General features: G+C 44.3%; 1 protein-coding gene across 34 annotated transcripts in view; it reads right to left on the bottom strand.

The window, feature by feature from the left end:
* The window catches only part of LOC128902031 (CUGBP Elav-like family member 4), a 684,112-nt gene that overhangs the window by 45,537 nt on the left and 611,899 nt on the right, over positions 1-26,676 (bottom strand). For 23 of the 34 annotated variants that reach the window (XM_054184357.1, XM_054184335.1, XM_054184348.1 and 20 more), the window contains 3 exons: positions 23,407-23,550; positions 11,415-11,562; positions 1,587-1,736 (listed from right to left, as the gene is read on the bottom strand). In XM_054184357.1, the coding sequence (XP_054040332.1) occupies positions 1,587-1,736; positions 11,415-11,562; positions 23,407-23,550 (442 nt within the window). The remainder of the gene's footprint in view (positions 1-1,586; positions 1,737-11,414; positions 11,563-23,406; positions 23,551-26,676) is intronic. The other 11 variants (XM_054184356.1, XM_054184350.1, XM_054184340.1 and 8 more) reach the window with 2 other exon arrangements.

Genomic DNA, 26,676 nt, shown 5'->3' with positions numbered 1-26,676 from the left:
CAACAGATTATGCTTTGTCCCCACTATATGTTGTGACACGTTGCCATGTTCAATAGCTCTGCAAGCTGAAAGACTAAAGGGCAGGCATTAATACACCAAAAGTCCAGATCTCCAAAAGGGCTCAGACTAGTGGAAGGGGAAATATTTACTCTTTGTGATTCTGTCCATGCCAAAAAGTGCACTGTGAGGCATTATGTACTGTCTGAGCTTGGAGAAGGTGAGAGCAAGGCTTTCAAAGAGTATGCCTGCAAGGAACGGTTTTCTAGTGCTACTGCCTGGATCCATAGCCTGGACGGAGCCACAGAAAAAGTGAATTCTTGCAGGCACTGGAGCTGTGATCAGAGACCTGGTGAGTAGGGACGTTTGACCTACTCTTGCCTTTGCCCCAAAGCCATAGATGGTTCAGTAGCCTGACTCAAATGATACTCTGTGTGTCCTTGCTCCAGACAAAGGGAATCTTAAAAAAAGAGCACAGTGGAAGACAGTGAAAAAAAAAAGAGTGAAACTACAGAGTAAATACAATTACATGATATGGACCTGTTTTTATAGTGCAAAGACTGTGGAGTTCTTGGGTCCTTTAGATGCAGCATCAAAAATATTATAGCTAGACACAAAGGTGGACGTGTAGACAAACTGCACAATTAATGGGATTTATTTGTGTCTGAATGATGTGGATGTCATGCTTCTACAGATTTTGATTGTCCTGTTTTGCTATTTTCACATTCTGCTACAGGATATAATGGTGTGAACCCACATTTCAGTTTTTTGTGGAGTATGAAAGAGTATCTGAGAGCAAAATTCAGGTTTTATATATATATGTATTGCAAGTCATTATCATAGCAAGACTATGGTTATGTACATAATACTGCAGCACTCTTGGCCACTTTCAGAATGAGAAATATACCATAAAAGAAAGTTGTTTGGAAGATGCTGACTTTGGATGGGAACTGGCATGTTCTTTTCTTCTCTATAATGTTAGTGCAATTGCATGCTCAGCTTTAATATTTTATTTATACCCTTGCATTTAGAAACACAGACATGCAGAAAACTATAGGTCAGTGCCAGTAACAGATGCTACAGAGGAAAGTGTGAAAAATCCCATAATAAACAATGATGGAATAAGCTCCCCAGTGATGAAAATGTCTTTCTAACCCCAAGCAATTAGTGGCTGGCTTATATTGTAAAGCACCAAGGTTTGTGTCCTTTTTACATTTTTGTACAGTCTAATGTGACTGTGGATGTTCTCATTACCCATATAAATGTCTAATCTTTTTTTTTTAATGCTGCTAAGCTCTAGGCATCAATAAAGTCTGTGGCAAGGAGTAAAGCTTTGGAGAGCACATAAATACTCATGACAAGGAAGAGAATAAGATGGAACAAACACATGGTGTGTCCTACACCCAAACTACTACAAAGGAACTTGCTTTTAGCCTTTCCTTGACAGTGAGAATAGGTAGAAGTAAAATCAGAGGTGAGGGTTTGGCCTGCTACTGTTCTAACCACGACATAAAACAAAGCCTGTGTATGTGGACAATCTCCCTAAGACTGAAGGAGCATGTTGTGGGCACAGCATTGATCTGGCTTACCTGGGTAAGGGTGGATGCCATTAGCAAACACGGCTTCTGCAGCGGGCTGCCCATTAGCCTGCGGCGGGAGGCCAGTGAAACCATTCACCCCAATTGGAGATGGGATGCTAGGCACAGCTGGTGCAGTTATACCAGGAGGCGTGCTTCCACCTGCATGTGGGGAGGACACAAAATCAGAGCTGATGAGTACTGGAAGCAATAATTATATGTAGAAAACTACTGACACAATAGCTGTGACCACCACACAGAAGCCTTCTGATAATCCAAGACATGAAAAATCTCCCAAGCTGTCAAGCAAAGAAAGGACTGCCTGCCATTACTCCTCTATTTAGAAAGCACTTAAGAAAGGCTTGCAAAACTTTCTTCAACAGAATGAAGCTTTTGCTTGGCAGTCATGGTCTCATTGCTAACATCAAGCAATAGAAAACTATAGAAATGTCACCCTTCCTCCTCAGCTTTCTCCCTAGAGTATTACCTGTTTAAATTGCTAAATAAGCAGACATTTCTTTCCTAGATATCATTTAGCACCAGAAGCAAGTTCTCAGTCCCACCTTTCTACAGCAGTTCCTCTCAATTTCTCTTTGGATATGTCAGCTTTGTGGGCATACCAATTTCCAGGACTACTCTGTCTGTACTCTCTCACGAATACACATTTCATATTCAACTCATTCTGAACTTTCTCAGCACCAAAGAACCTTAAAAGGTTTGGCAAGTTGATTTGTAGCCTAAAGACAGCCAGTGATACTTTTCCTTTAGTGTCACTGTGTCCCAAACTTGACTTTGTAGAGTTTTAGCAGAGATCTCTCACTCAACAGGGGCAAAATTTGTGCTAGATTTGTTTCTTTCATGGAATCATACTCCTCCCCTTCTTCCCAGATGCATCCTGTAATGCTGCTATTTCAGAAGAGCAATTTAGTCTTTATGTTTTGGGTGGTATCCCATTGCCCACTGGTAGAGAATTCTTAAATTTATGAAGGGAGAATTAAATCCCTCTGCTACCTCATTGTCTTCTCCTATGTATGTTTAAAATGACTGGGCAGTCTGTGCTTCTTGCAACATATTCAGGATGTTTTGGAGGGCCAAAAATTAGTTTTCAGTAAGTATGAAATCATATTTTTCTCTTGACAGCTGTGGGTGGGAAGTTAAACTATCTTATTTTCAGCAATATCTTTCTATGTCAGGATATACTACTGATTGAAAGCACCATTTTTGCAGTAACCTCTTTTTTAAACTAATTGCAGAAATTTTCTTCACCATAGCAGCATTCCATGATGGTTTAGTCCAATACACGCTTTAATGACTGCTTAAATCTGTCTTGGTGCTTTAAGAAAGCAAATACAAATGCATGGGATGTTCTAATACGTTCTTATTTGAGTAGCCCAAAAAGCAGGCAATATTTCAGCTCTTTTCTTTTACCCTGAGCAGAGAAGCTGTTGCTTTCCCTTTGCTTATTTAAACAGTGTTGACCTTTAAAAATGTCCTCTGTGGAGGTATAGGGAGCCAGCGGTGGCAACTGAAGTCCAAAGGCAATGCTCTTAGCATATGCCATCAGCTTGCAAATCACAAAGGCTAGTTAAAATTTCAGTTGCTTTTCTGGATCTCTCCTTTATTTGCATAGACAATGTAAGTATTTTTTTCTAAAATTGCAGCAAGGGATTTGTGCTTGCTATTTTGTGCATGTCTAAGGAATTTAGGCATATTCTTTGCAATTCTTTAATTTTCTTCTTATAAAGAACCCCCCTGGAGAGGCCAGATCTGTAGTTGGAGTAAAACTGGCATAATGCCACCACAGAGAACAAATGGCAGTGATGCATGCCAGTTGTGGGTTTCATCCCTGGTCTGAGATCTCTTGCTGCAGCTACACCAGTTGCAGATTTACAACATGGAGGGAGAAGAGAAGGAAGGAATCCTAAATGAAATTTCATTTCTAGCCCTCCTGTGCAATTAACAGAGGGGCAGACCCACTGCAGACTCACTTTTCACCCTGATTATACAAATTATGGGAGAAATGCAAAACTTGAATCAAACTTTCAGAGATGTTAATTTAATTGCCTTGCAATTATGGACTGTTGTGTGAGATAAACCTGACACTTGATGGGGAACCGTCAAAATGCCAGCAGACAGCATAAAGTTTTTATGACCTGAATTACCCACTGGGACTGCCTACTGCTCTCCATTGACTGCAGGCAAGCCAGGTGACTAGTTTAAACTATATGTCTAACTTTTGTACTGTTAAAGCCAGTTTAGATGGATCCTGTCTCTAGTCTGTTAGATTTGCATGGATCCAAAACTCTTTAAGTTCCCAGGTGTTGGAGTGGGAGATGGACCCGGAGTAACGACGGAGTCTCAATATGAGTATGATCGTTCTCCCTTTATTCAAGTTTTCACAGAGTATATATAGACAGGCAATAAGAGCACACGCTAGCGGCAGCTATATGATTGGCTTACAGTCTCTGTTCACGCGCTGTCCATACAGTTCATTCACAGATCAGGTTGGTTACAAGAATTCACATAGTAAATTGCTTAGTCATTAGCACCACATGTTTTCTACCTTCTCAGTTCCCGTTTTCCCCATGTACTAATTCCATCTTCTACCACCTGTTTTGCCCTTAATCTAATCTCTCATAGTAGGGAGGCTGGCTCACATGATCATTTTCTCTCAGACACATTCCTACAATACCCCCTTTTTCTTCTTGAGCCAGCCAGACCTTATGCATGGCATTTTCTATCATGTCAGTCACTTTGCGGAGAACACACGAGGCTACCATAATCAATAATAATATAACCAAGAATAGCATGAGCCCTTGTTTTAGGAAGTCTGAGAACCATCCCGTTATACCCCATGAGTTTGACCAATCATCGAAACCGTTTTTGACCACTTTTAATTTGGACATGTTATCTTTCAGCTCCCGTAACTGCTTATGAATGGATGATGAGTGGTCGGAAAGGTTCATACAACACATACCTTCAAAATCTTCACATCCATGAGCCTGAGCCAACAGCAAAAAATCAATAGCCGCTCGATTTTGCAACATAGCATGCTGAATGCTATCAGCATTAGTAAGCAAGCTAGATATGATTTCAGTTGTAAGGTTTATCTGTTTACTTGCCCAACACCCTATCTTATTCAACATATTTAATGCCGTTGCTGTTCCTAGCGAAGGAAGAATACTTAGCCCTATTCTTTGTCCGAGATTCGAAAATGTTATATGGTCGTCACAGGATGGAGTGAAGGTATGAACTGTTCTCTTGGCTCTGTGTTTCCTGTGTGCTCTGCTCACTGTGTCTTTGGCCGTACGCAGGCCTCTGCTTGTAGATCTGCCCCATCTCCCCCTTTTTTGTTTTACACCAGACCATTTATTAACAAGGTCGCCATGACTTGTGCTTCTACTCATCGTGACGCTCTTAGCAGGTTATATACTAAACACAATTAAAAACAAAATCAAAAAGAACCCTGCTAAGGCAATAAATATCCACTCTAATGCAGTCAGGCTCTTTGCGAGTGCATCATCCCACTGTCCTATCAGGGCGTAAAGTTGAAATTCTTGTAGGAAGGTGTTCAATGCGTCTTGCAGCAGTAGTAGACTATATCTTATCTTGCAACATGCTGTAATGCCTTCGGAGCTGTTGGGGTTAATGAACATAGAACTTATGGGGGGAGGCGGGGCAGGGGCAGACACAGTGCTTCAGGGCATCCCCTGTATCTTCAAAGTGCGCTCATGTCTCTCTCCCCCTCGCTCATGTCTCTCTCCCCCTCCCTGACCCCAGACAGCCCCCTTATATCCTGCACTGGATTGAGTGGAGAAGTACAGGCTAGAGTCGCTGCATGCATGGCCAGCGTATGCAGCGAGTCTCACCAAACTCATGATCCAGCTTTGCTAACAGCGGCTGTCTGATACGTGACTACATTGTTGTAATCCCTTCTTGTTATCTTCTTCTGTGAAGGTCAGGTTCTCATGGATACACACATAGTTTTTAGAGCAACATATTCTACAACTCGTACAAGGGTACGATGCAAAGCGGCATTTACAACTGATCATATAATGCTTATTAAACAAGGCAAACAGCATACTAAACATAACAGACAAATTCCTTCCACACAGGCGATGAGTATAATTTGCTTCAACCAACCCCACCCCCAAGTCCATCCAGCAAAGACATTTCACCCAGTGGTCTCCACAAGTTGCCGGTTCGGTCGGTGCAGTTCCTGCAACTGGGCATGGATGGATTTGGAGTGGTCACTTAGATTCATACAATACAGTCCTTTAAAATCTTGACAACCATGTCTGTGAGCTGAAAGCAAAAAATCAGTAGCAGCTCTGTTTTGCAGCATCGCATATCGAATACTATCTACATCTAGCAATAACTCAGAAATAGCTGGACTAGTAGCATTGTTAAACTTATCCTTGGCAGCAAGAGAGTCCTTGTTATCAAGAATCCTTGGCAGCAAAAGAGTCCTCATTAGCAAGAGCGCATGCGGACTCCCTGTTCTTGCTGGTACTGTGCTTTGATCTTCTTCCACAACAGGCCAAGATTCTCAAGCAGCTAGATAAGGTGTCTGTGAGTCCATTACAGGCTTATGTCATCCAAATGTTTTTCTTGCCAGCACCCAAGACTGAATAACAATTGGTGTGATATATGTGTTTTCCAGCACCCAGGTGCGAGTCCCTTGAGTGTATTTACAGTCCTCCTCGCTGATCTTCCGTTGCTTTCCCATATTCCACCCCCTTGCTCAAGAGACCGCTTCTGCTGGGGTTCATTTTAGTCTTGCAGGGTATAACACAGAGCAATCTACTAAGGCATGCAATAACATAGACACATATAGGAAAAACCCAAAACCATATCTCCATGGTACTGCTTTGAATCAGGTGTCCTATTTCTCTTTTTCTGATGCTTTCTCGTAATGCTTATGGCATACTTTTGTGCTAACGTGGCACATTTCCCATCTAATTGTTCCTGTTTGGTTTCTTTTTTCTTTTTTTTCTTCTTTTTTTTCTTTTTTTTCTCTTTTTTCCTGTTTTTTCTTTTTTTTTCTTTTTTCTTTTTTTCTTTTTTCTTTTTTTTTTTCCATCACTTACGACTGACATAAAAGTCTGCCTTTGCAACAAGAGCTCAGTTTCTCATTTTTCCTTAAGTTTCTCATTTTCCTACAGAGCATCCTATAGATTTTGTCTCAACTCCTTTTCCCAATCAACCATGATCTTATAGACAAACAACAACCAACCAGCCATATGCCCTGCACGGGCGAGCCGTTCCCGAGAGCGTAAGCGTGTCAGCTGGTGAAAACTCCCCCAATATTTCAGGACTTCCATCGGTTCTACAGCCCATCCTGGTGTATCTACCTGGGGCACGCTCGCCTTACGTCTAAACATTGTGTATATACGGACTTCTTCACTTGACGGAGTGTCAGCCCTAGTTGCATACGAGAACAGTACCACACCGGGCAGAACACCTGCTCAAGTGGAGTCACCTAACGACACTGCACACAACAAAAAGCAAACAGTAGGCACACATGCTGATCAGCAGGTATAAGCTGGCGCACACACACACTTACACAGCAGACATACAAAACCAGCACTTCTACCTCAGGGAGACGACTGGGGAGGGGAGGGGGTGAGGCGGGCAATGGCAGGAGCAAACAGCTCCGGCTCTGTCCTTCTCTGCTGACATTCTGCCTCCTCCATCGGCCTCAGGTGGAGCAGAGGGGATCAGCAGGGGATTGTCCCAGACCTTCGGACCTGGCCTGTTCGATCCCCCTCCCATGGGTTGTAATGCTGCAAAAGCCCCGGCTGCCGTGGCTCGCTCCGCCTTCATATCTTGTAAGGTCGATAACACCAACCACCATGTCGTCGCTAACGGTGATGCCTCTTTGTCTCCTTTACTTATCACTTCCCACAGTTTTTTCCCAACAGCCTCCCATATTTCTGATTTAAAAGCTGTCTGGGGCTCTGGTGCGAATCCGTTCTCTCTGCACCAGGTTAACAACCTTCGGAGCATACGCTCATCGTATTTCACCCCTCTCTTAGAGAGGATATGCAGGAGAAGTTTTAACATAACCCCTTCTTCTTTTGTTACTTGTTGCCCCATCTCCTGCCCCGGCTTAATCAGTTTGAGCAACAGTTTTGCTGGTGTTTCAATCCCTCTCTTAGAGAGGATCCCAGCGAGTAGCGTGGCCGCAGCTTCTGTTTCCATAGCTGCGCCTGGGAGGTGAGGAGCGACCTCACGCCGTTGTCTGCTCCTGCTGATGCGCCCAAGCAGCACGTCTCCCAGCCGAAGTTTCCCACTCCCCTCCTCTAGCTGCTTACCGCAGTCTCGGAGAACTCAGTCGCACTGAACCATCCTCTGCTACCAGATGTTGGAGTGGGAGACGGACCCGGAGTAACGACGGAGTCTCAATATGAGTATGATCATTCTCCCTTTATTCAAGTTTTCACAGAGTATATATAGACAGGCAATAAGAGCACACGCTAGCGGCAGCTATATGATTGGCTTACAGTCTCTGTTCACGTGCTGTCCATGCAGTTCATTCACAGATCAGGTTGGTTACAAGAATTCACATAGTAAATTGCTTAGTCATTAGCACAACATGTTTTCTACCTTCTCAGTTCCCGTTTTTCCCATGTACTAATTCCATCTTCTACCACCTGTTTTGCTCTTAATCTAATCTCTCATAGTAGGGAGGCTGGCTCACATGACCGTTTTCTCTCAGACACATTCCTACACCCAGGTCCCATGGGAACTCATGAGCCTGAATGAACTCATAGCCATGTCCCAAGAAACCCACTCCCCTATACATGGGACGAACAGAAAACCAGCTGGATTAGGAGGCCTAAAGATACCAGCACAGAGACACTGCACTCAGTCAATACCTCCAAAACCTCTAGGACTTCTGGGTTACCAGTGTCCTTTTTCTAGCACAAAATTTCTTTTGCTTAGGAAAGATCAAAACACTTTTTTTTCAATGTTCCAAACACTTTTTCTAATGCCTGTTTTTCAGAGAACTTTGAAATGTTTCATTTTTATTCTAAGTCAGAACAAAGATATACTTCAATGACTGAATGATCATTTTCCAGTTGGCTTTCTGAATGCTAACAAAAGCCAGCAGGAGAATTCACATTAGGCTTCAGATAACTCCTGGCTACTCAGAAATTGCTGCTAGTGTTGTAGACCTGCTTGCTCAGATGTTATGTGAAACATTTTCTACGTGTCTTATCACAAGCTTTGTGAGTGTTGTAGTAATACAAGGAATCATTTCAAAGTCTAAACATTTCACCCAAGGAATAATGGTCAATGGACATTTCCACAGCCCATTACAGAGGTTTTTCATGAAGGAAGCTATCCATTCAAGGTAAATCTGCAATAATGCCAAAGTGCATAGGTTCCATGATTGAAAATATGTCATAAGGAGAGTGCAAAACCTGCCACCATGAAAGAGATCAAGGGATCATCTAAACCAGCATCTTATTTTCAATAATGGCCAGTCATGGGTGCTCTGGAAAGTACGTAAAAAACATGAGCCTTCCTCTCCTGTATTCTGACAATAAGAGTTTAACAGTCCCCAAAAGGCACTGGGCACATCAGAAGAGGAACAGAGCTTACACTGAAGAAGGGCTGGGATATTTTTCATGTGCTGGATATCATGGAAGGCATGGACTTTGGCTGTTGTACAGCTATTTACGCACTTATGTCACAAAACTCTTTCATTCTCAAGACTTATTTATATGCAAAAGAGCTTGTGCTCTTTTGTGGTGAGGCCATCACAAAACACTACCTGGATTCAGCTTTCTAGGCCCCAAGAGCATTTGAATTCCAGGCAGTCTTTGACTCTCTCTGCTCCCACCAACACAAAACAAATCTAGCTAATGCAAATATGATAATCTTTCCAGCAGCAGTTTTAAAGGGTGCACATATAATTAAGCTACTTTTCCATTTGGATTTGCAGTAGCTCCATCGACTTGTTTATACATTTATCATTGTGTAAACATATATTTCGAAATGTGTGGTATAAATTTTTGAGTCAAGCACTTTACCTTGGCTCTCGATAAGCTCGCGTGGAATGAGATCTGTCTGTCTTTCCTTTTTTTTCTCCCTCATATTCTAATGCAAGCAAAGGAAAAGATACGTATCTGATCAGCAGCTGCTGACATTGTTCCCAGCTACAGATTGCAAAGAGATGCTAAGCTGTGTATGAATGGGGAGGTTTTCTTTGGCAGACAGGTTAACAGAACCCCAAGAACCCCAGAACGGAATGGCCCCCAAGCCTGTACTGCTGTGGTGCCTTATCTCCCTGCCACCCAGTGTTACTCAGCCATGAGGCATCTTTCCTGGCTGCTTTGTCAGACAGCCCTTTCCTGCTCCAGGGCTGGTGCAGACCTCTCCATGTTCGGCAATGTAGCTGCACCTTTTCTCTTACTGCTCTGCTTTGCTGGAGTCCCATATCCTGCTCTACCCAGTGCTGCCTGCACCACAGCTGGCTCAGGCATAGCTCACTCCTCCCATGTCTCACCCCAAACCTTTGTCAAGCTGGTCCCCTCCAGGCCAGCTTAATGCTTCAAGGTTCACACAAGGGCATTGGTATGCCACGTCTTTCTGAACACAGTCCCATCCCCAGTGCCTCTCATAGGAACAACTTGCATCACCCCAGGGACGCTTTTATCTCAACCTCTCCCTTAGAAATGGTCCTCTGAAGATGTACCTTTGAGTGCTCTGCTTCCCTACCAGACTCAGTGGTATATTGTAAAGCTGTCGACATTCTCACTTCTTTCATCGTTTGGCTCCACTTTCCCTGCTGCCCTACTTCCCCGCTGTTAGGCCACATGCCACTCCATGACTACCAGCCCTGCCAGTTCCTTGACCTGTTCCTGCCCAAATAATTTCCTTCTGATTCAAGCTCCAGGAAAGCCAGTGTTGTTTCCACCTCAGCTTAATTCTCTGCCCACTGAATCATATACTGCAGCTCCTAGCACAGGCTTCTTGTGACACCTCACAGCCTGGCCAGATCCTGGCAGCCCGTCACTGACTATCTGTCTCTGCTCCAGCAGACAGAAACCTTCTCACCAAACACTTGCATTTCCAGGTAGCATCAGAGGTCTTCCCTGAGTACCTCCTGTCCTGTTTCACAGTAGGGAAAAGGCTTATGTGTCCCAAAGACATAGCTCATCTTGTTAATGATATTGCATCTCACTACAAACCTTATTTTGTTTGTCTTTGGACCAGCCTGGCTGTGACAGCACCAGCACCGATCCCTTGGACATCTATATGCACCACCAATAAACCAGTGTAGGTCACTGGGGGATGTTTTGTGCCATTTGTGCTCAGAGATAAAGGAAAGTTGTGTAAGGGCTAAGGCTGAGAGGGAAGGGTCATGGCTGAGAGCCCTTTCCAGTGCCTTTCCTGCCAGCACCCTTCCTCCTCCCCAGCAAGACCATTGTATCCTGGCTCTGGTGGGTCTCAACCCTCTGGCTGTCCTCACCCACCAGTGAGTGACACTCAGCATAGGGCGCAGCAGCTACCCCAACAGCCCACTGCTGGCGAGCCCTTTGACTTTGCCCTCGCAACTATTTCATGATACAGAAGCTGACCCCCAGCTGGCCCCAGCCCTGGCAGAGATGGTAACAGCCTTTCTCTACCCCTTTGCTGATCTCCCAGACCACAAAAAGATCTGATTGACTCTCATCCTCACTCCTGGTGGCCTTCACCAGCAAGACGAACATTTCTGTAAACACCCACTGGGGTTGAACCTGTCAACTAACATGTCCTGCCAGGTCTCCTCTGGGATGTGGCCAGATTTTCCTGCCCTTTGCCTTCTCCACCCCCTCGGCCCCTTACCTGAGGTTGGTGTCATGGGGGCGGCTGCCAGGCCATTCATGTTCAGAGCTGCCATCTGTTGCATCTGGGACACAGCAAAGGCTGCCATGGGGTTCAGGTAGCCACCCTGTGCCATGGACACCATTATTGTGGCTTGCTGCTGCATCAGCTGGAACAAAGAGAGCAGGGAAAAAATATCACGCGGTCACCGGAAGGGCAGCCCATGGCACCAGCACCAGGATGGGGACCTGGTGAGAGTGTGAGGTATCCCTCTGTTTGGAGATGTCAGCTCACCATGCCTGTGGTACCCCCCAGCCTTGGTCTTCCTTCTCACTATAGGGGCTGGAGGAAAAGTGCATCTTTGTATCTTGAGGTCTTTACGGTCCCCACCCCCATGATGTGTTCTCCAATGTGGAGGTCTCCCATGAGTTGTACTCAGTTCTCTGACTACCTGGCCCTTTCCTGATGTGAAAGGCAGAGAAAAGACTTTATAAGTTCCTGAATGGAGAGGTTTCATGGCTTACGTTGCTTATAGCAAAGCTCTGTGAAAGCACTGGTGACTGCTGATGGGAGACCAATGTATGTGGAGTGGTGGGGAGAGGGGATCCCCTCTCCAGAGTAGCAAGCTTAGCTAGTTCTCTGGGGATAACCTGATTTGTTTTAATCTGTCAGTGACAAAAATCAGTTTCTTATGCTGCTGGGAGGCCTCCGGTGGGCATTGAGCAAAACCATGACCAAACCTTCTAACCAGATTACAGCACCTATTTCTAACACAACCAAGCATAGACTCCTTAAAGAGCTATACAAGAGAAGGGAACTCCCCTACTTTAGCAAGATTATTACTGTGTAGTGGGAAAACCCCTTCCCTGTGTTTTTGATCTGGGATGACTTCCTTAATTTTATTTTTCTTCCATAGAGTGATCAAAATGCTGCTTCTTTTAGGGCACCTACAGAAGGCAGAAATGAGGAACCCGGGCTATATTTTCAGGCATTTGGGTGTAAAAGTTTCAGAGCAGAAGGGTGATGAATGGTTATGCATGCTGGAAATGCTTCTTACATTAAAACCAGACTTTGCTATTATTATTTTACACTCTGAACCTAGCACACAGTTGTTGCAGTTCATATGTACAGTATGGCTGCAGTAGGCTTGTAAAATGCTCCTGGTGTGAAGGAGAAGGCAGCTTGGATGAAGCTGCCTCTTGTCCCCTTCCCTGGAGCTGTATGAAGAGCCAGAAGGAGTATGTCTGAGTCCCTGTCCAACCCCCACTAGATACCAGCGTTGGATGCTTAGAGAAAGTGTGGGGGAAAAAAGATGAGCAGAGAGTGAAACCCCACTCTGTTCATTCCCTAGCCTCCAGTAATGCGTGACTTGATGATAATAGTGGAGAAGGAAACTGTTTTTCTGTAGTGATTTTAGAAGTGACTCGTGTCTTTGCTGTCTACAGAATTGGAGTATCTCTGTTTTGCTGCTCTCTGTGATTTCACTCTCTCCCATCAGGAAATCACCCACTGATGCTGTTGTTTAAGTACACAGGACAGGCTTCTCAGGATTAAACAGACCTCAAAAGTCATGGCAAGGAGCAGACTGTTCCCTACTGTTGGTTTAATATTGAAATATTGGCTAAATTAGCTGTTCATACGTATACATACTAAAACAAATCCTTGAAAACACTGCACTCATTCAAATGCTGAAACTTCCCTTGTCACCATCTGTAAAGAGACCAAAGGATGTACTGCCCCTGACCTGCTGTATAACCATGCACAAGTTGTGTAAACTTGCCTTGGTTTCTCCAGTGATAAAATGGGACACAGGATACCTGCCTCTCCACATAGGAGTACCTTCAGATCTACAGATGAAAAGTGCTGTACTAGAGTTGAGTATTGTTATTTTTTGTAGCTTAATGCATATTGGTGGCAAGGTGGTGGCTTTCCCTTAGATTGTTAATTACCCTTTTTTATTATACTCTGCATAAGATACTTCCACATTTTAATTAGCGATATCCTGTTCTTTGTAATTACTGACAGAGTGATTAGACAATCAATGCTGATTCCCCTTTAAGGACATTTGATTCTAGACATCATTTGAGTTTATTCTCCAGAGGAGGCACTGAGCAGGTGATTTTAGTAAGTATGCCAATGAAGTGAATGAGGAAGGGAGAATCCATCCATCTTTAACACTGGATTGACTCCAGCACTGAGTGCTGACCCATATCTCATTTTCTGTGCTGGGTATTGTCGCGGTTTGGGCCAGATTGGCCAATGAGAATGACAGATTTATTGGCGCCCAACATGGGGTGCCAATAAATCTGTCGTGGTTTGGGCTGGACTGGCCGCTGAAGCGAGTGACAGATGCTCTCCCCCACCTCTCTCTCCAAGGAGAGGAGAGAGGGAGATAGATTTATGAGTTTAGAAAAAAATTAAACTACTTAAATGAAAATATTAATAAAATAATAATAATAAAAATAATGAAATATATACAATATATACAAAACCGTATCCAGCTCCCAGGATGATGATGATCGCATCACCGGCAGGCGTCACAGGGAACGTCCCAGACTGGACTTAGCAACAGATGGGAGCTGGATTCCAGATCTGGAGTCAGGAATGCATGGATTGGGATCAAAGGCAGACAAACAGACAGAGTCTTCCTCGGACGTCGGCCATTGAAGAAGGAAGGCTGACCCTTTGATCCCTCAGCTTTTATACTGAGCATGATGCAGATGGGATGGAATACCCTGTTGATCAGTTTTGGGTCACCTGTCCTGTCTGCTCCTCCCCACAGGTGCAACCCCTCTACACTTTTCCGCTTCTGACCCTCCAACAGGGCAAGTAACAAAATTATCTGACCTTGGATGTTATAGCAGTAAGTATAAGCAAGAACCCCTCTGCATACCATTCCTTGGCATTAACTGTAGGTCTTATCACTCTGAGAGTGAACAGTTTCTGCACAATATGTTGTTAATTTCAGAGTTTCAGAGAGTTAGAAGAGGCTTAGCTAAAAAGAAAAACTACTAAACAGAAAATTGGTTCTGTTTTACCTCAAACCAGGACAGGTGTTTTCACCTGGGGACAGCTGAGTATATAACTGGCTGGTTGCAGAAATGACAGCCAAGATCTGTGCCTATAGGAAATGTCTAGCTCTGCTGATCAAAGTAGCATCTCTCTGAGATGGACACAGTTGCAAGGACTGGGGACAGTCCCAGTCTTGCCTTTGCTGACTTTTCTCTGTATTTCTCCAAAGCTGATCAGAGCTGCATGAACAAACCCACCTCAAAACATGGAGTGACATATGGCTGGTCATGTGTGTGCCATGGTCAGTCTGGCTGTCAGATAACGGCCTGGTATTTGTACCAGAGACCTTCTATGGCAGGCAGGGGACTATGTTTTTGGCATTTCCCTTTGTCAGACTCAGTAAACTAAATACAGATGGGGTTTCCTCTGAGCTGGTCACCTATTACTGTCTATGTGATAACAGGCAGAGAAGCCTAGACCAAGATTCATCTCTCCCTTCTGTACCTGAATGCCTCTGGGCAGATTAATTGCACCTTTGTTTCTCCCTATTGACTGTATGTGGAGCCCCAGGTGATCAGTTCAGCTGCACATAACAACAGAGTCAGATGAAATCATTCCCACTCCTTACTTAGCCCTTGGCAGACATTTTTGGACCTTGGTTCCCAACCATTTAAAAGAAAAGTGTTAATCCTTTTTTCATTTGTGTTTCACCTGTGCTGCAAGAGAAACAGGGCTCTATCTAAAAGATGCCGCATTGCCAATGGTAGTACAAATGATTGTGCTACTCCAAAGACAATCTCCATTTTGCACTTAACAGAGTTAGGCAATCACTTGTGACATTTATGGCTTATGCAACTTTTTTTCCTGCTCTAAGCTGTTCAGAGTTAACTCCATAATGACAGGTGCTCCTCCTGGTTTTCAAATCAGGTAACCTGAATGTGCGTCTTCCTGTGTATTCAGAGGGCTTATAAATTTGCACTGGAAGATGCATGTTTGTAGAACATACCTTGGCTACATGCATGCTCCTTTTTGCAGTGTAATGTCATTCATGCATTTCTGTCACAGACCTTCAGAAAGAAGAAGGTATTTTCTCTCTCCTTATGAGAAGAACAAGATGATCCTAATCTGCTGGTTAGTGCTGAAGGTGCAGGGCCTGCAGCCTAAAGCCTGGCGGGTTTCAGTGAAACAGTTGGTTAAAACTGGCCATACTCCCACAGAGACTGAATTAGGAGCTTGAGGAGCAAAGAGGTTAAATTTAGCTTGGGGTTGAAAAGCTAATGCAGTAAAAATAAGGCCCTAACCTGTGATTTGGGAAACTAGGTTCAGTTGCTTCTACTACAGCAGGCATCCTTCAGGGAGCAGCCACCCCATTTCTGTTATGCTCAGTGCTCTGGGGATACCTAAGATGTCCTGGAGACCTGGAAACCCCTCTGGCATGGTGAAATGAGCTGAAGCCCTGTACCTCATAACCCAGAGGATGTACACCTCACTGCAGCCTTCAGAGACAGCCCATGGGGTAAACCAGGGTCTCCTCCAGAGCTGGAAGGAGTATAGGATCCCATACCTGAACACAGCCATGTACCCCAGCTAACTGGCTTCGCTTCCTTGGCTAGAGAGAGGACCCCAACCATGTCTCAGCCACATCTGGACATCACAGCCCTTGGCAACACTCCTGCCACCCTTCTGCCATCATGTTCCCTGTTCATACCCTTCCATCTCTGGTTGGAGGTGCTCAGGGGTAAGTGTTAATGGGGAAGGGGAGGGGGGGTCCTTCCCAGCTGCTGATGGCCACAGCCTGGTCGACTGCAGCGGCATCGCAGGGGTGAGAGGATGGAAACTCAGTCACCTTGAAAGAAGCTGACAGTATAGACCTGCCTCCTTCCCCCAAGGGTGGCTCCAGGGAAATTTACAAAAGAAGTCCTGTAAAGGTCACCAGTCTCCCTTATAAAACCTCTGGAGCATTCCAAGTGAGCTCAAATAAAAGTCACCCCATTCTTTCCCCAGCTCCCCCTGAAGACAAGTGTCCCATCCACTCTCCTTTCACTTTGAAAGAGGCCCAGTGTATGGTCCCAGTTAATAAAGCCATAGAAAGTGAGGCAGTGACCCTACCAGAGACAAATCAATAGCAACAGGGCCCCTGGGTACTGTGTACTTTAAAATATGCCATTTGAAATGCAGATTTTCCCTGTCTGGGTTGGGGCCACAGAGCACTAATCAGAAAGGCAGAGACTCAGACTAATTATCTCAGACTAATCCAAGGGGACGGAGAGGAGCTTTTCCCTTCCTCAGCTGAAAGGACATATTTCCTTTTGCTTCTCTTACTTCCTTGGCATGATCTTTGCCTCAGCATTTAGAGCTTTTTCCCATCCAATTTTATAGATTTGTTCCCTCTTTCCTCCAACCTGGTCTTTATTATTGCTCAACTATTTATTTTCTGAGGAGACCAAGAGATGCTACCAAACTGGTTCATGTCCATGGGCAGCACCTCAAGAACTATGAGCCTGCAGTCACCATCCCAGGACTTGACAACCAATGGGGCAGTTGGAGAGGCACTGGTAAGGCCATTCAAAGTATGGGGAGGGGTGGTAGTGATAGCTGATCAACAGAGAGAGATGGGAGGATTCATCTCACACACCTTTTTGCTATCTCAAGTATAGCCTCCACAGGCTTATGCATCCTATCCTAGCATGGGAGATTAAGATAAAAAACAGCAAAGGATGCAGTTTTGCAACACAGCTGTGTCAAAGCAAGAGCTTGCTGATGCACAACTCCCTCTCCATGTCTTGCTGCTACCTTTGCACCAGGACAGCTGCTGAGCACCAGCTCAGGAGCAACACCAGCAGTGTTAACCATGCAGCACAAAACCACAGCGCTTACTCCTGATTTTCCTCCCAAAAGTGGGTCCCTGTGTGGGCACTGTCAGTCTAGTGGCATGGGGTAAGGACATGTGGCCAGAGATGGGGTTGGGAATAGGATGGCCGCCTTTGGCATCAAGTGACTGTTAGACAGCAGGGTCATGCAACTGCACTCAACAGAAGGAAATATTATCCTTTTCTTACCAGAGGGACAGGTGCACGGAGAGATGAAGTGACTTACTCAAGGCCAAAACCTCCTGCTAGCAATAGGACAAGGCTGCTACAGCATGCCTTCCCCAGCCCCACAAAGAAATACATGTGAAACTGAAGAAGGGGAAGAGGAGAGAGAAGAATTATTTCTGATGCAGTCTTTTTGAAATAACATGATCAATGCCCTTGGAGAAAGCTTACTCTGAACGATCTGATGACCTAATTTTTTTCAGTGTTATTTTCTATCCTTGTCTCTGAACCACATGATGTTTTGTTTGACTTTTCATATTCTTCATTCAGTAATAATAATAAAAGTAATAACATCCCACGCTTCCCACCTCTAACGATCTATACAAACACTTAGCTAATTAATCCTCATGGTATTCTTGTGATAGAAAGAGGTAAGTAAAGTGATCAATCAAGCAGTAAGAGGACTCATATTTGGTAAAATCACAGAATTGACAAATTCACATCTGTTTTACCTAACTGGCCATTGGGAAATAAACCCAAAAATATCTCCCAAGCCTTCAAACAAGATATTCTGTAAAAAAATCAGAATGATCCTTCAGACATTTTTAGTGTCTTCTTGGAAACAGAAATTTATGCTTTGAAAATAAAATTTAAATTTAATTAAGATTTTTTTAAAAACTAAACAAATGTGCAACACCTGGATTCATGTGTCTTAGTGTCTTTACAAAGTCTGATACACAATAGTTTGGATTTCTAACTTCCTGAGAACTGTGGGAAAAAAACAAAACCTAAAAAAAAATATGTATATAGAGCCCAAATCTAAGTGTTCATTATTTCTGAATTACCAGGGAGCTGATGATCAGAAATATGGTATTAGCCCTGCTAGAAAATATTATGGCTTCAAAATAGCTTCCTCTTCTGGAACAGATCAGAACAAGTGATTTGCATAACAGGTAGTATTTGCCAAATATACTGTCCCATTTTGGTCGTTTAAATATAATAACTATTATATGCAAAAGATGGTCAATATTCAGTAAATTTTCCCTGATTTCATAGGGCTAGATGAATTTTTTTAAGTATTTTTCCAAAATAATTTCACAGTATGAATTGAATAAATATTGGAAGAACTGATTCTTCCCTTCAGCATTACCTCAGATCATTTAGCAGAAATATCCTTTCATCTCCACAGGAGCTGGGACAGGGAGGCAGAGGGGGGTACCTAGGCTTTTATGGTCAGCATGGTAGTCACTGCTGCCCTAACTTCCCAAGGTGACCACTTATGACGATGACTGAATGCTATGCAGTGCTGGATGTTCCCACATTTGGTGCAGCTTTTGTCTGCAGTTCAGGAGCTGCAGCCATTTGTACTTTTTCAGAGTGAAGGGAGCTGGGATTTACTGACAGGAAAGGACTTGCTCCAGGACAGAGAGCAAATATTACCATTGCCTATGTTGCCCCTGTCCCCATCTGTCTGTTTTTACTCACTAACTCTATGTTTGTCCCCTGCTGCAGGATACAATCAGTCCCATGGCTGGAATTTAGACAGGAGATCCTGGCTAACACTCCCACCCCATTTTTTATACAAACTTGATTTATGACTTTGATCTTATTTTAAATAATTTAAAAATTAAATAATTTATACAGTATCTGTCACTTTCCAAGGCTCCTTCCTTTGTTCTTGCTTCGCTCTTCTGCATTTTCCCATCTTCCCAACCCTTTTTGGTCTGTGCACGTTTTCTTTTCTGCATGGTGGGGCAGCAGTGACATGAAACAGACACTAACTATTTGCCACTTTCTTCATAGAAAGAAGACCTGCAGGAACTTTTGCCACTGTTGTTTATTTGGGCCAGGACTATACTACCACCATTCATAGTCTGCTCATGATTTTGGACTTGGCCACCCCATCTCTTACCAGGGACTAAGAAGGCATGCTGTGCTGCTCTGAGCTGGAGTATGTGCCTGTAGGTTTGTTCTTGACTGGCAGCAAATCAAAGGTGGTGCCACCTAGCATCAGTCTCCTCTCCAGGCTGAGTTCAGATCTATACCTCAAGCTGGCCTTAACTGAGATTGCAGAAACAACTATCAATACCCAGCTGATGTAGATCTACAGTAACCTGGCAACAAAAAGGGCTGGTGCCCTATACATGTGTGAACTAAAATAAATATTTGCCCCATAAAAGGGGAAGTTAAATGAGTATGGGAAGATATTGCTGAAAAGAAAAAACCTAAAACAATCAAAAAAGCCCTGAAACAAATTAGTATAGGGGCACTGGGAGCTTTAGGGAGCCATGAAACCTGACTTGCCTTGAGCTGCATAGAAAAGAGGTGAGGTGGGTCTGATGTGACTTTCTGTGTCACTGAAACAGCACTCAGAGTTAGTGCCAAGCTTTGTCTGGTCTGCTTGCAGGTGGCACATGAGGAGGGGAGACAAAAACCACATAGAGAGGAGAACCCCCTTTGCTTCCTGATTTTTTTAATCTCTGTCTGCTGAACCCAAGGACTAGTTGCTTAGCCGAGAGAGGCTGTCGCTGTTATCAAGGTTAAAGTTGCTTAAGCTGAGGTTGAGTGGCTTGGCAGCAAGCAGCAACAGGGAGTGAGCTGTGACATGGCCGTTTGATGAGCTGCAAAGGAGGTAACTTAAAGAGAAGCTGGGGCCACAAGCAGTCTTGTTGGCAACACTAACAACTATCAGTCAAACACTGATGGACTGAGACCCTCGCCACCTCTCCTCAGTGGTGCAGCTGGGTTTGCAAATCCACGTCTGCCCACTAATTTCTCAAACAGCTGCATCGTGTGGGTTTCTGCTGCACTGGCCACCTTGATGCATGGAGACCTTTTTGCAGGAGCTAATGCAGGCCCAGTGATGTGCATGCTGCCTCTTTGTGGGAGATTCAGCAAGAAACCACTGCCTAGGGGACTTGGCAACCTCCTCCATGGGGATGGATCGTTAGAAACTATTGATTAACCAGCTCTCATGGGATTGCTTGGGAACTCTTATATGGAGACATCAGTCAAGACTGCAGTGAGATAGTTGGGAGGACAGGTTACGAGTACAAATCAGAGAGCTTAGTGTCTCATGCTAGTCCTGGCCTTACTACTAACCACTGAGGCAATTCTTCAGCTTGTGTTACCATCATACTCCTGTGTGAAAACCCATGGAGAGAAAGCACCAGAGAGATGTATCCCTTAGGGAGAAGGGAAAATAAATAAGTCTGAGCATCAGCTTTATTTGTACATGGGAAATGAGACCAGGGGGTCAAACAGTTCACCCAAGGTCACACAGTTCACCCAAGGTCATGTGAATTGCTGGTGGCAGTACCATCAGCTGTCACTGCTGTCCTGCTCTTGACTTGACTTAGCTCTTCAACTTCAGTTTGGGCTGAATAAAACTGCTCCCCCTTTCTCTCTCCCCCTATTGATCTCTCCATCTCACGCTGGCATTTGCAAGGTGCCAATCACCGTGATATCTAAGAGCCAGCACTCCAAGGTGAATTAATCAGGACCAAGGGAACGTCACAGAGCCTCAACGCTCCCTTCCTTCCCTTTTGTGTGAGACTGTGAGATGAAGCAGATAGGAAGAGACGCAGATAGGAAGAGACAGATAGGGAGGCTGATTGAGAGACAGCATCTGAGCACACTCCGGGTGTACAGGCGCCACATGGAAATGTGATCCCATCGTTTAGACAGCTCTGAAGTCTCCAGGGTGATTGGTGTCACCAGCTTGTCATATCCAATGGGTCAAGATCTAAAACTTATTCTTTCCCCCTTATTATCATATTTAACAGAAAAAAAGGAGGATGGCTCCAATTCTGCTTTCACAGAAATCAATAGGAAAAATATTCATTAGTTTCAAGTGGAGCGGGAGCAGACCCAGGAATTGTTTTCACTCTTTCTTCAGAGAGAAATCCTCACTCAAGCACCTACCCTCACAATGTCCTGTATTATCTGGTGAGAAATAGACGGAGGGAACTTTTGTGATGTAAAGGTGCAGACCTCATCCTCTTTTGTATTAGTATAAACCTGGGATGACTCTATTATCATGGCAATTAGAAAAATTACTCTAGATTAAAAATGATGCAAGAAGAGTTTTCAGTCCAGAGCATCAGGACAGCGGTGTCTTTACCACCTCTCCAGCTGCCTGATCAATGCCTGTAGCATAACTCTGGAATCACATCTCCCACATGACAACCTCTGCAGATGTTTGGCTCCAGCTGCCCATAGGTTGTCTCCTGTTAATTCCTCTAGTACATGGGTCATAGATGCTGCATCCACCTGTCAGGCTGTTGGCCATTGGCCTGAGCTCAGCTGTGATTTACTGTCTCTTTTCCCCTTCCTGCAGCCTTCCCCAGCTGGGAGGACAGTTAAACACAGCCAGGCTAGGGAGGGGACAGCTCTTCTGTTGCGTGAGGAGGGGAGAAGGGGACAGAGGAAGAGGAAAAGATTCTCTTTGATTTGGAATAAAAATGAATAGGGAAAAATTGAAGGAAAAATGGAATTTGTCTAGCAGGAAGGGAATAAAAAAAGTTCAATATAGCACCAGGGGGTACATATTGACTTTACATGACCCATGCAAAGGGCACACTAGGTTGTACCAAGTGTCCAGTGAGGCACATGACACTCAGTGGAGGACAGAAATTTCTAGGCCCTCAAGTTAAAAAAAATTCACATGGATGTGATGGGAAGTCCATGGTGCCAACGTATGAGAAGGAAATAGGCAGGGAAGAAAGTAGAGCCTTGTGGTCAGTGTGCTGGAGGGAGTATGGATACACTGGAATGTAATTCCTGAGTTGGTCCTGTATTACTTAAGGCAAGTCATTTGGTCTCTCTCATTCAGAAGATATTACCCTGGAAAATGGGATTAATGGTACTTCCTTCCTGCACACAAATCCAGCACAGAGTACAAGAGGACCACATTTTACCACCAAATGGATGAAGTACTTAGATGCATTGTCACTGCCTGCAAATGTTCCTTTTTCATCTGCTCCAGAGAAGGCAGCCAAAGTCACCTGGCAGTATGTGTCTGCCTGTTGCAGGGATCACCTCTATTTTCCTCTGAAATATCTGCCAGAGACTGAGTTACCTGAACCTGATGTTGTCTTGCAGGTCCTTGTTAATTGTAGTCTAAGGAAAGGTAGTTATGCCAGAGGCATCCATTTCAGGGCTTCGTCAGGAGCCCAGCTCCCTGCACAGTCACATTTTCTCAGGGGCCCAGTGTCCAAGTTAGATATGTAAGTAGGATAACTGAAGTGCAACACTGCTTTAAATAGCAGATGTAGGTCCCTTCCAACCCTATGATTCTATGTGTTTTCCCAGTGTACTTAAATCATACTGTTTTGGGGAGCCAGGATTGTATGTCTTCATATGTCTGCTCATCCATTTTAGTATTATCGAGCATGCTTTCATGAACCTAAAAGCATTTCTGTCAAAAGCTGCCATTTTATCCAGCGACCACTCCAAAGACACCCCCAATGATGCATGGGGCAGCAGGGGCCTGGCCAAATGGAGCAGAAAGTCATCTCCCCCATTCAACCCAGTCTGTGTGGCCTCTATCAGAGGAGGGCCAGAAAGGTATTTGTGCCCTTACAAACCTTTTATAGTGATAGATGGTGCTGACACGGGACAGAGAACTAACATGAACTGAATTCAGGGCCAATTTTGTCCAAAACTCTAATGCTAGTTGTGTTTGGATTTGACAGCAATGGCTTAGAACCCATAGGAAATGTCTTGCATGGATACACACATGACCACAGATTTGTTACTGCTAGAAGCAGGTATTGCATCTCTGAAGGAGATGTCCTCTCCTACCCCAGGTGGCATGGCTGAGTTTGCTCCCATTGTTTAAGCAGTGTTATGGAGAAATCACTGGTTCCGCCTCTGTTCAGTCGTTCTGCTCACGTGTGCTTTGTGCCATTCTAGGGGCCACCCCTGTTCCAGTGAACATGCATAGAGCCAGTGTCTATACTTACTGCCTGTGCATAGGCGCCATACGCTCCAAACTGGATGGCCATGGGGCTGAACATGCCCATTTGTCCTGCCATTTGCTGCATGCGTCTCATTGTACGCTCCTTATCTGTATCTGCAAACTTCACCACCAGGCTTGAAGATGCTCCCTGCAGAACAGGAGACAAAAGGAGACACAAAAGTGAATTAGCCAGGTACACACTGGCTCATGCAATCCATATAACTAACACAGATTTCATAGTGTGGGATCCAGCTGATGTTGATTTTTCCCATGCAACCTCTCAGGCCTTTTGAGTTGGACCTTTGCAAGAGGCTGAGAGCATCAGGAAGGAAGAAAAGGACCCTGGAGGGTGAACAACTGAAGCCAGCAGCCCAGTTCCTAGTTTCCTCCAAAATTCAAACTTCCAGGCTGTCAGTAATGTACTCTCTGCAAAAGTTGTTGCCTTAGTCTTTCAACATATAGAAAATCTTCTGGCCCAGTAGGTTGTCCTCATCAGAGGACAAAGATCTGGACTCAGTGCAGCAAAATGTAGAAGGTTTTGCTGGATGAATGTGGTAGGATTTGTGAACTGATTTATTTTGATGGAATGTGTTAGCTCTGTGCATGCCGGACCCCTTCAGCTGGATCACCCTTTCACACTGCTGCGTCTTGTAACCCCCATGTCCTGTGAGAAATCCCTGTCCAGCCTTGGAGACAGGATTCAGTATGCTGGGTGGGGTGTACATCTCATCACCAAGCAGCATCTCTTCAGCACTTTTAAATTAGGGGAGCAAAAATAGTACCTGATAGACCTGAGTTTCCTCTCCATGAACATTTAAGATTACAATTTTCTAGGCGAGTTTTACGGTGTTTGGGTCATGTCTGCAGTCAACGCTGGTGCAGAACTGGCTGCAGAAGTCTGAAAAACGTAGAGCTTTTGGGAATGAAAGAAATCCCTCTCCTCCAAAAATGAGATGAAAGGACAGTAACTGCAATTCTTAAATTTCTGATAGGAGGCAGAGATGGGAAGAAATAGATCTTCTTAGGAAGGAAGGCACTGATATTTTTTTGGCTGGCTCCAAGGACATCCTAACTTGATGGGCTGGTTGATTCTCCACAGCACGGTGTTGCATTTAGTGAATGGATAAATTTGGTAAGAGATGAATCCCCTTGTGTTCTAGCTGATCCTCAGAGATTAGAGGGGCTAGGGGCGGCTGGACTTATCTCTTAATTATAGGCCAATTATTGCCGTGACTATAAACCCGACCCCAGATGTACAAACAGCCTATCTGCTGTAGGTCTGGCTGCTTTCAAAAAGAAGCAGTCAGGTGCACGAATAGTAAGGTTTATTCTTATGCAACATTTACAGATTCTTTAAGATTGACAGTGATAAATGCACTAAGCTGCAGGGTAGCTATATAGCTTTAAAGATATTTCCCGGGTAAGCACTCGTCGAGACCAGCTTCGTGCCAGAGGAGCTGGGCTGTTGCAGGGCCCTTGTTTTTCTAGCAGAGGTGGGATTGCCTGGGATCACACAGGGGGAGTGCTATTAATTGGTTTACACACACCCCTATGTAGTTGTAACCAGAAAAAAAATAGTCTTGGTGAAAGCAGAGTTGCTCTGCTGCAAATTGGGAACAGCGTAGTAAACCACAACTATGGATGTGCATATATATAAGTCCAACCTCTGCATATTCAATAGCCTCTCCAGATCCTCATTTATGAATAAAGACTTGAGGAATTAACTTGCTAAAAAACCCCACAATCTAAGGCCACACAATGAGCGATGTTCCCCTAGATTAGCAGCCTGTTCTGATTTTCATTGGCAAAGAATCTTTCTTTTTGACCTGTTAGTCTCTCTCTAACAAATCTATAACCCACTCGAACAATGTGGTGAAGAGCAAGAGGGTGAAAGAAGTGCTTCAGGAAAACAAAGGGACAGAGAGATTGATGTGGTTTGGGCCGGACTGGCCAATGAGACGAATGACAGATGCTCCCCCCCACCTCTCAAAAAACCCAAGGAGAGGAGGAAGAGAGATGAAGAGATTTATGAGTTTAGAAGGAAATAAACTACTGTAATGAAAATATTAATAAAATAATAATAATAAAAATCATGAAATGGATACAATATATACAAAACTGTATCCAGCTCCCAGGATGACAATCACGTCACTGGCAGACACAGGGAACATCCCAGACTGGACTCAGCAATAGCAGGAGCTGAATTCTGGATCTGGAGTCAGGAATGCATGGATTGGGATCAAAGGCAGACGAACAGACAGAGTCCTCCTCAGACGTCGGCCATTGAAGAAGGAAGGCTGACCCTTTGATCCCTCAGCTTGAGCGTGAGGCAGATGGGATGGAATACCCTGTTGGTCAGTTTTGGGTCACCTGTCCTGTCTGCTCCTCCCCACAAGTGCAACCCCTCTACACTTTTCCGCTTCTGACCTTCCAACAGGGCAAGTAACAAAATTAGCTGACCTTGGTTATTATAGCAGTAAGTATAAGCAAGAGCCTCTGTGCATACCATTCCTTGGTCTTATCACTCTGAGAGTGAACAGTTTCTGCACAATATTCTGTTAATTTCAGAGAGTTAGAAGAGGCTTAGCTAAAAAGAAAAACTACTAAACAGAAAATTGGTTCTGTTTTACCTCAAACCAGGACAGAGATGAATGCGCTGTTCAAGGGTTGAGAGCAGTCTTCAGAAGTTATAAGAGCAAAACAGAAAGCGGAGGAGGGGAAGAAAAAACAAACATAGCCAAAATTCCCCTGCATTTCTGCTCAAGGCTGGGCAACTTTTCATTTTTTTAAATCACATGATATAGTAATTGATCCTTCCCTAAATCACACTCTTAATTGCAGCTTATTGACAAATGAATATTTTAATGCATACATTTCCTGCTAATTATCACCTGGACTAGTCCTTAATTAGATTTCAACACTCATTTAATTAACCCTGAGCCTGTTTGCTAACCTGAATCTAATGATTTAAACCTATTTGCAGCTGTATTGGAAAGAGGCACTGGTTCACAGCAGATTGGACTGTTCAGAGCTGCTGTTGTGGTTTGCAGAGTAGAGGCTGCAGCATGGAGAATTTTGAAACTTCATCAGGTGAATGAGTATTCATCTCTTCAAATGGGTTTTGAAGATGTAACCTGCTCTAGTTAGTAGGACAGAGAAGTGTAAATAAGTTGGTGTCTTCTTCTTTCCCTCTTTATTTCTATCTCTATTTGACCTGGAAGTCTTAGGGCCGGAGAACTGCCTCAGGAAACTGCTGATGCCTCACACTGTTGAA

Source organism: Rissa tridactyla, chromosome W (assembly GCF_028500815.1).
Source record: "Rissa tridactyla isolate bRisTri1 chromosome W, bRisTri1.patW.cur.20221130, whole genome shotgun sequence".
Classification (NCBI taxonomy): domain Eukaryota; kingdom Metazoa; phylum Chordata; class Aves; order Charadriiformes; family Laridae; genus Rissa; species Rissa tridactyla.
The sequence above is the reverse complement of the archived record's forward strand: the minus strand, read 5'-3'. Positions and strand labels throughout refer to the sequence as shown.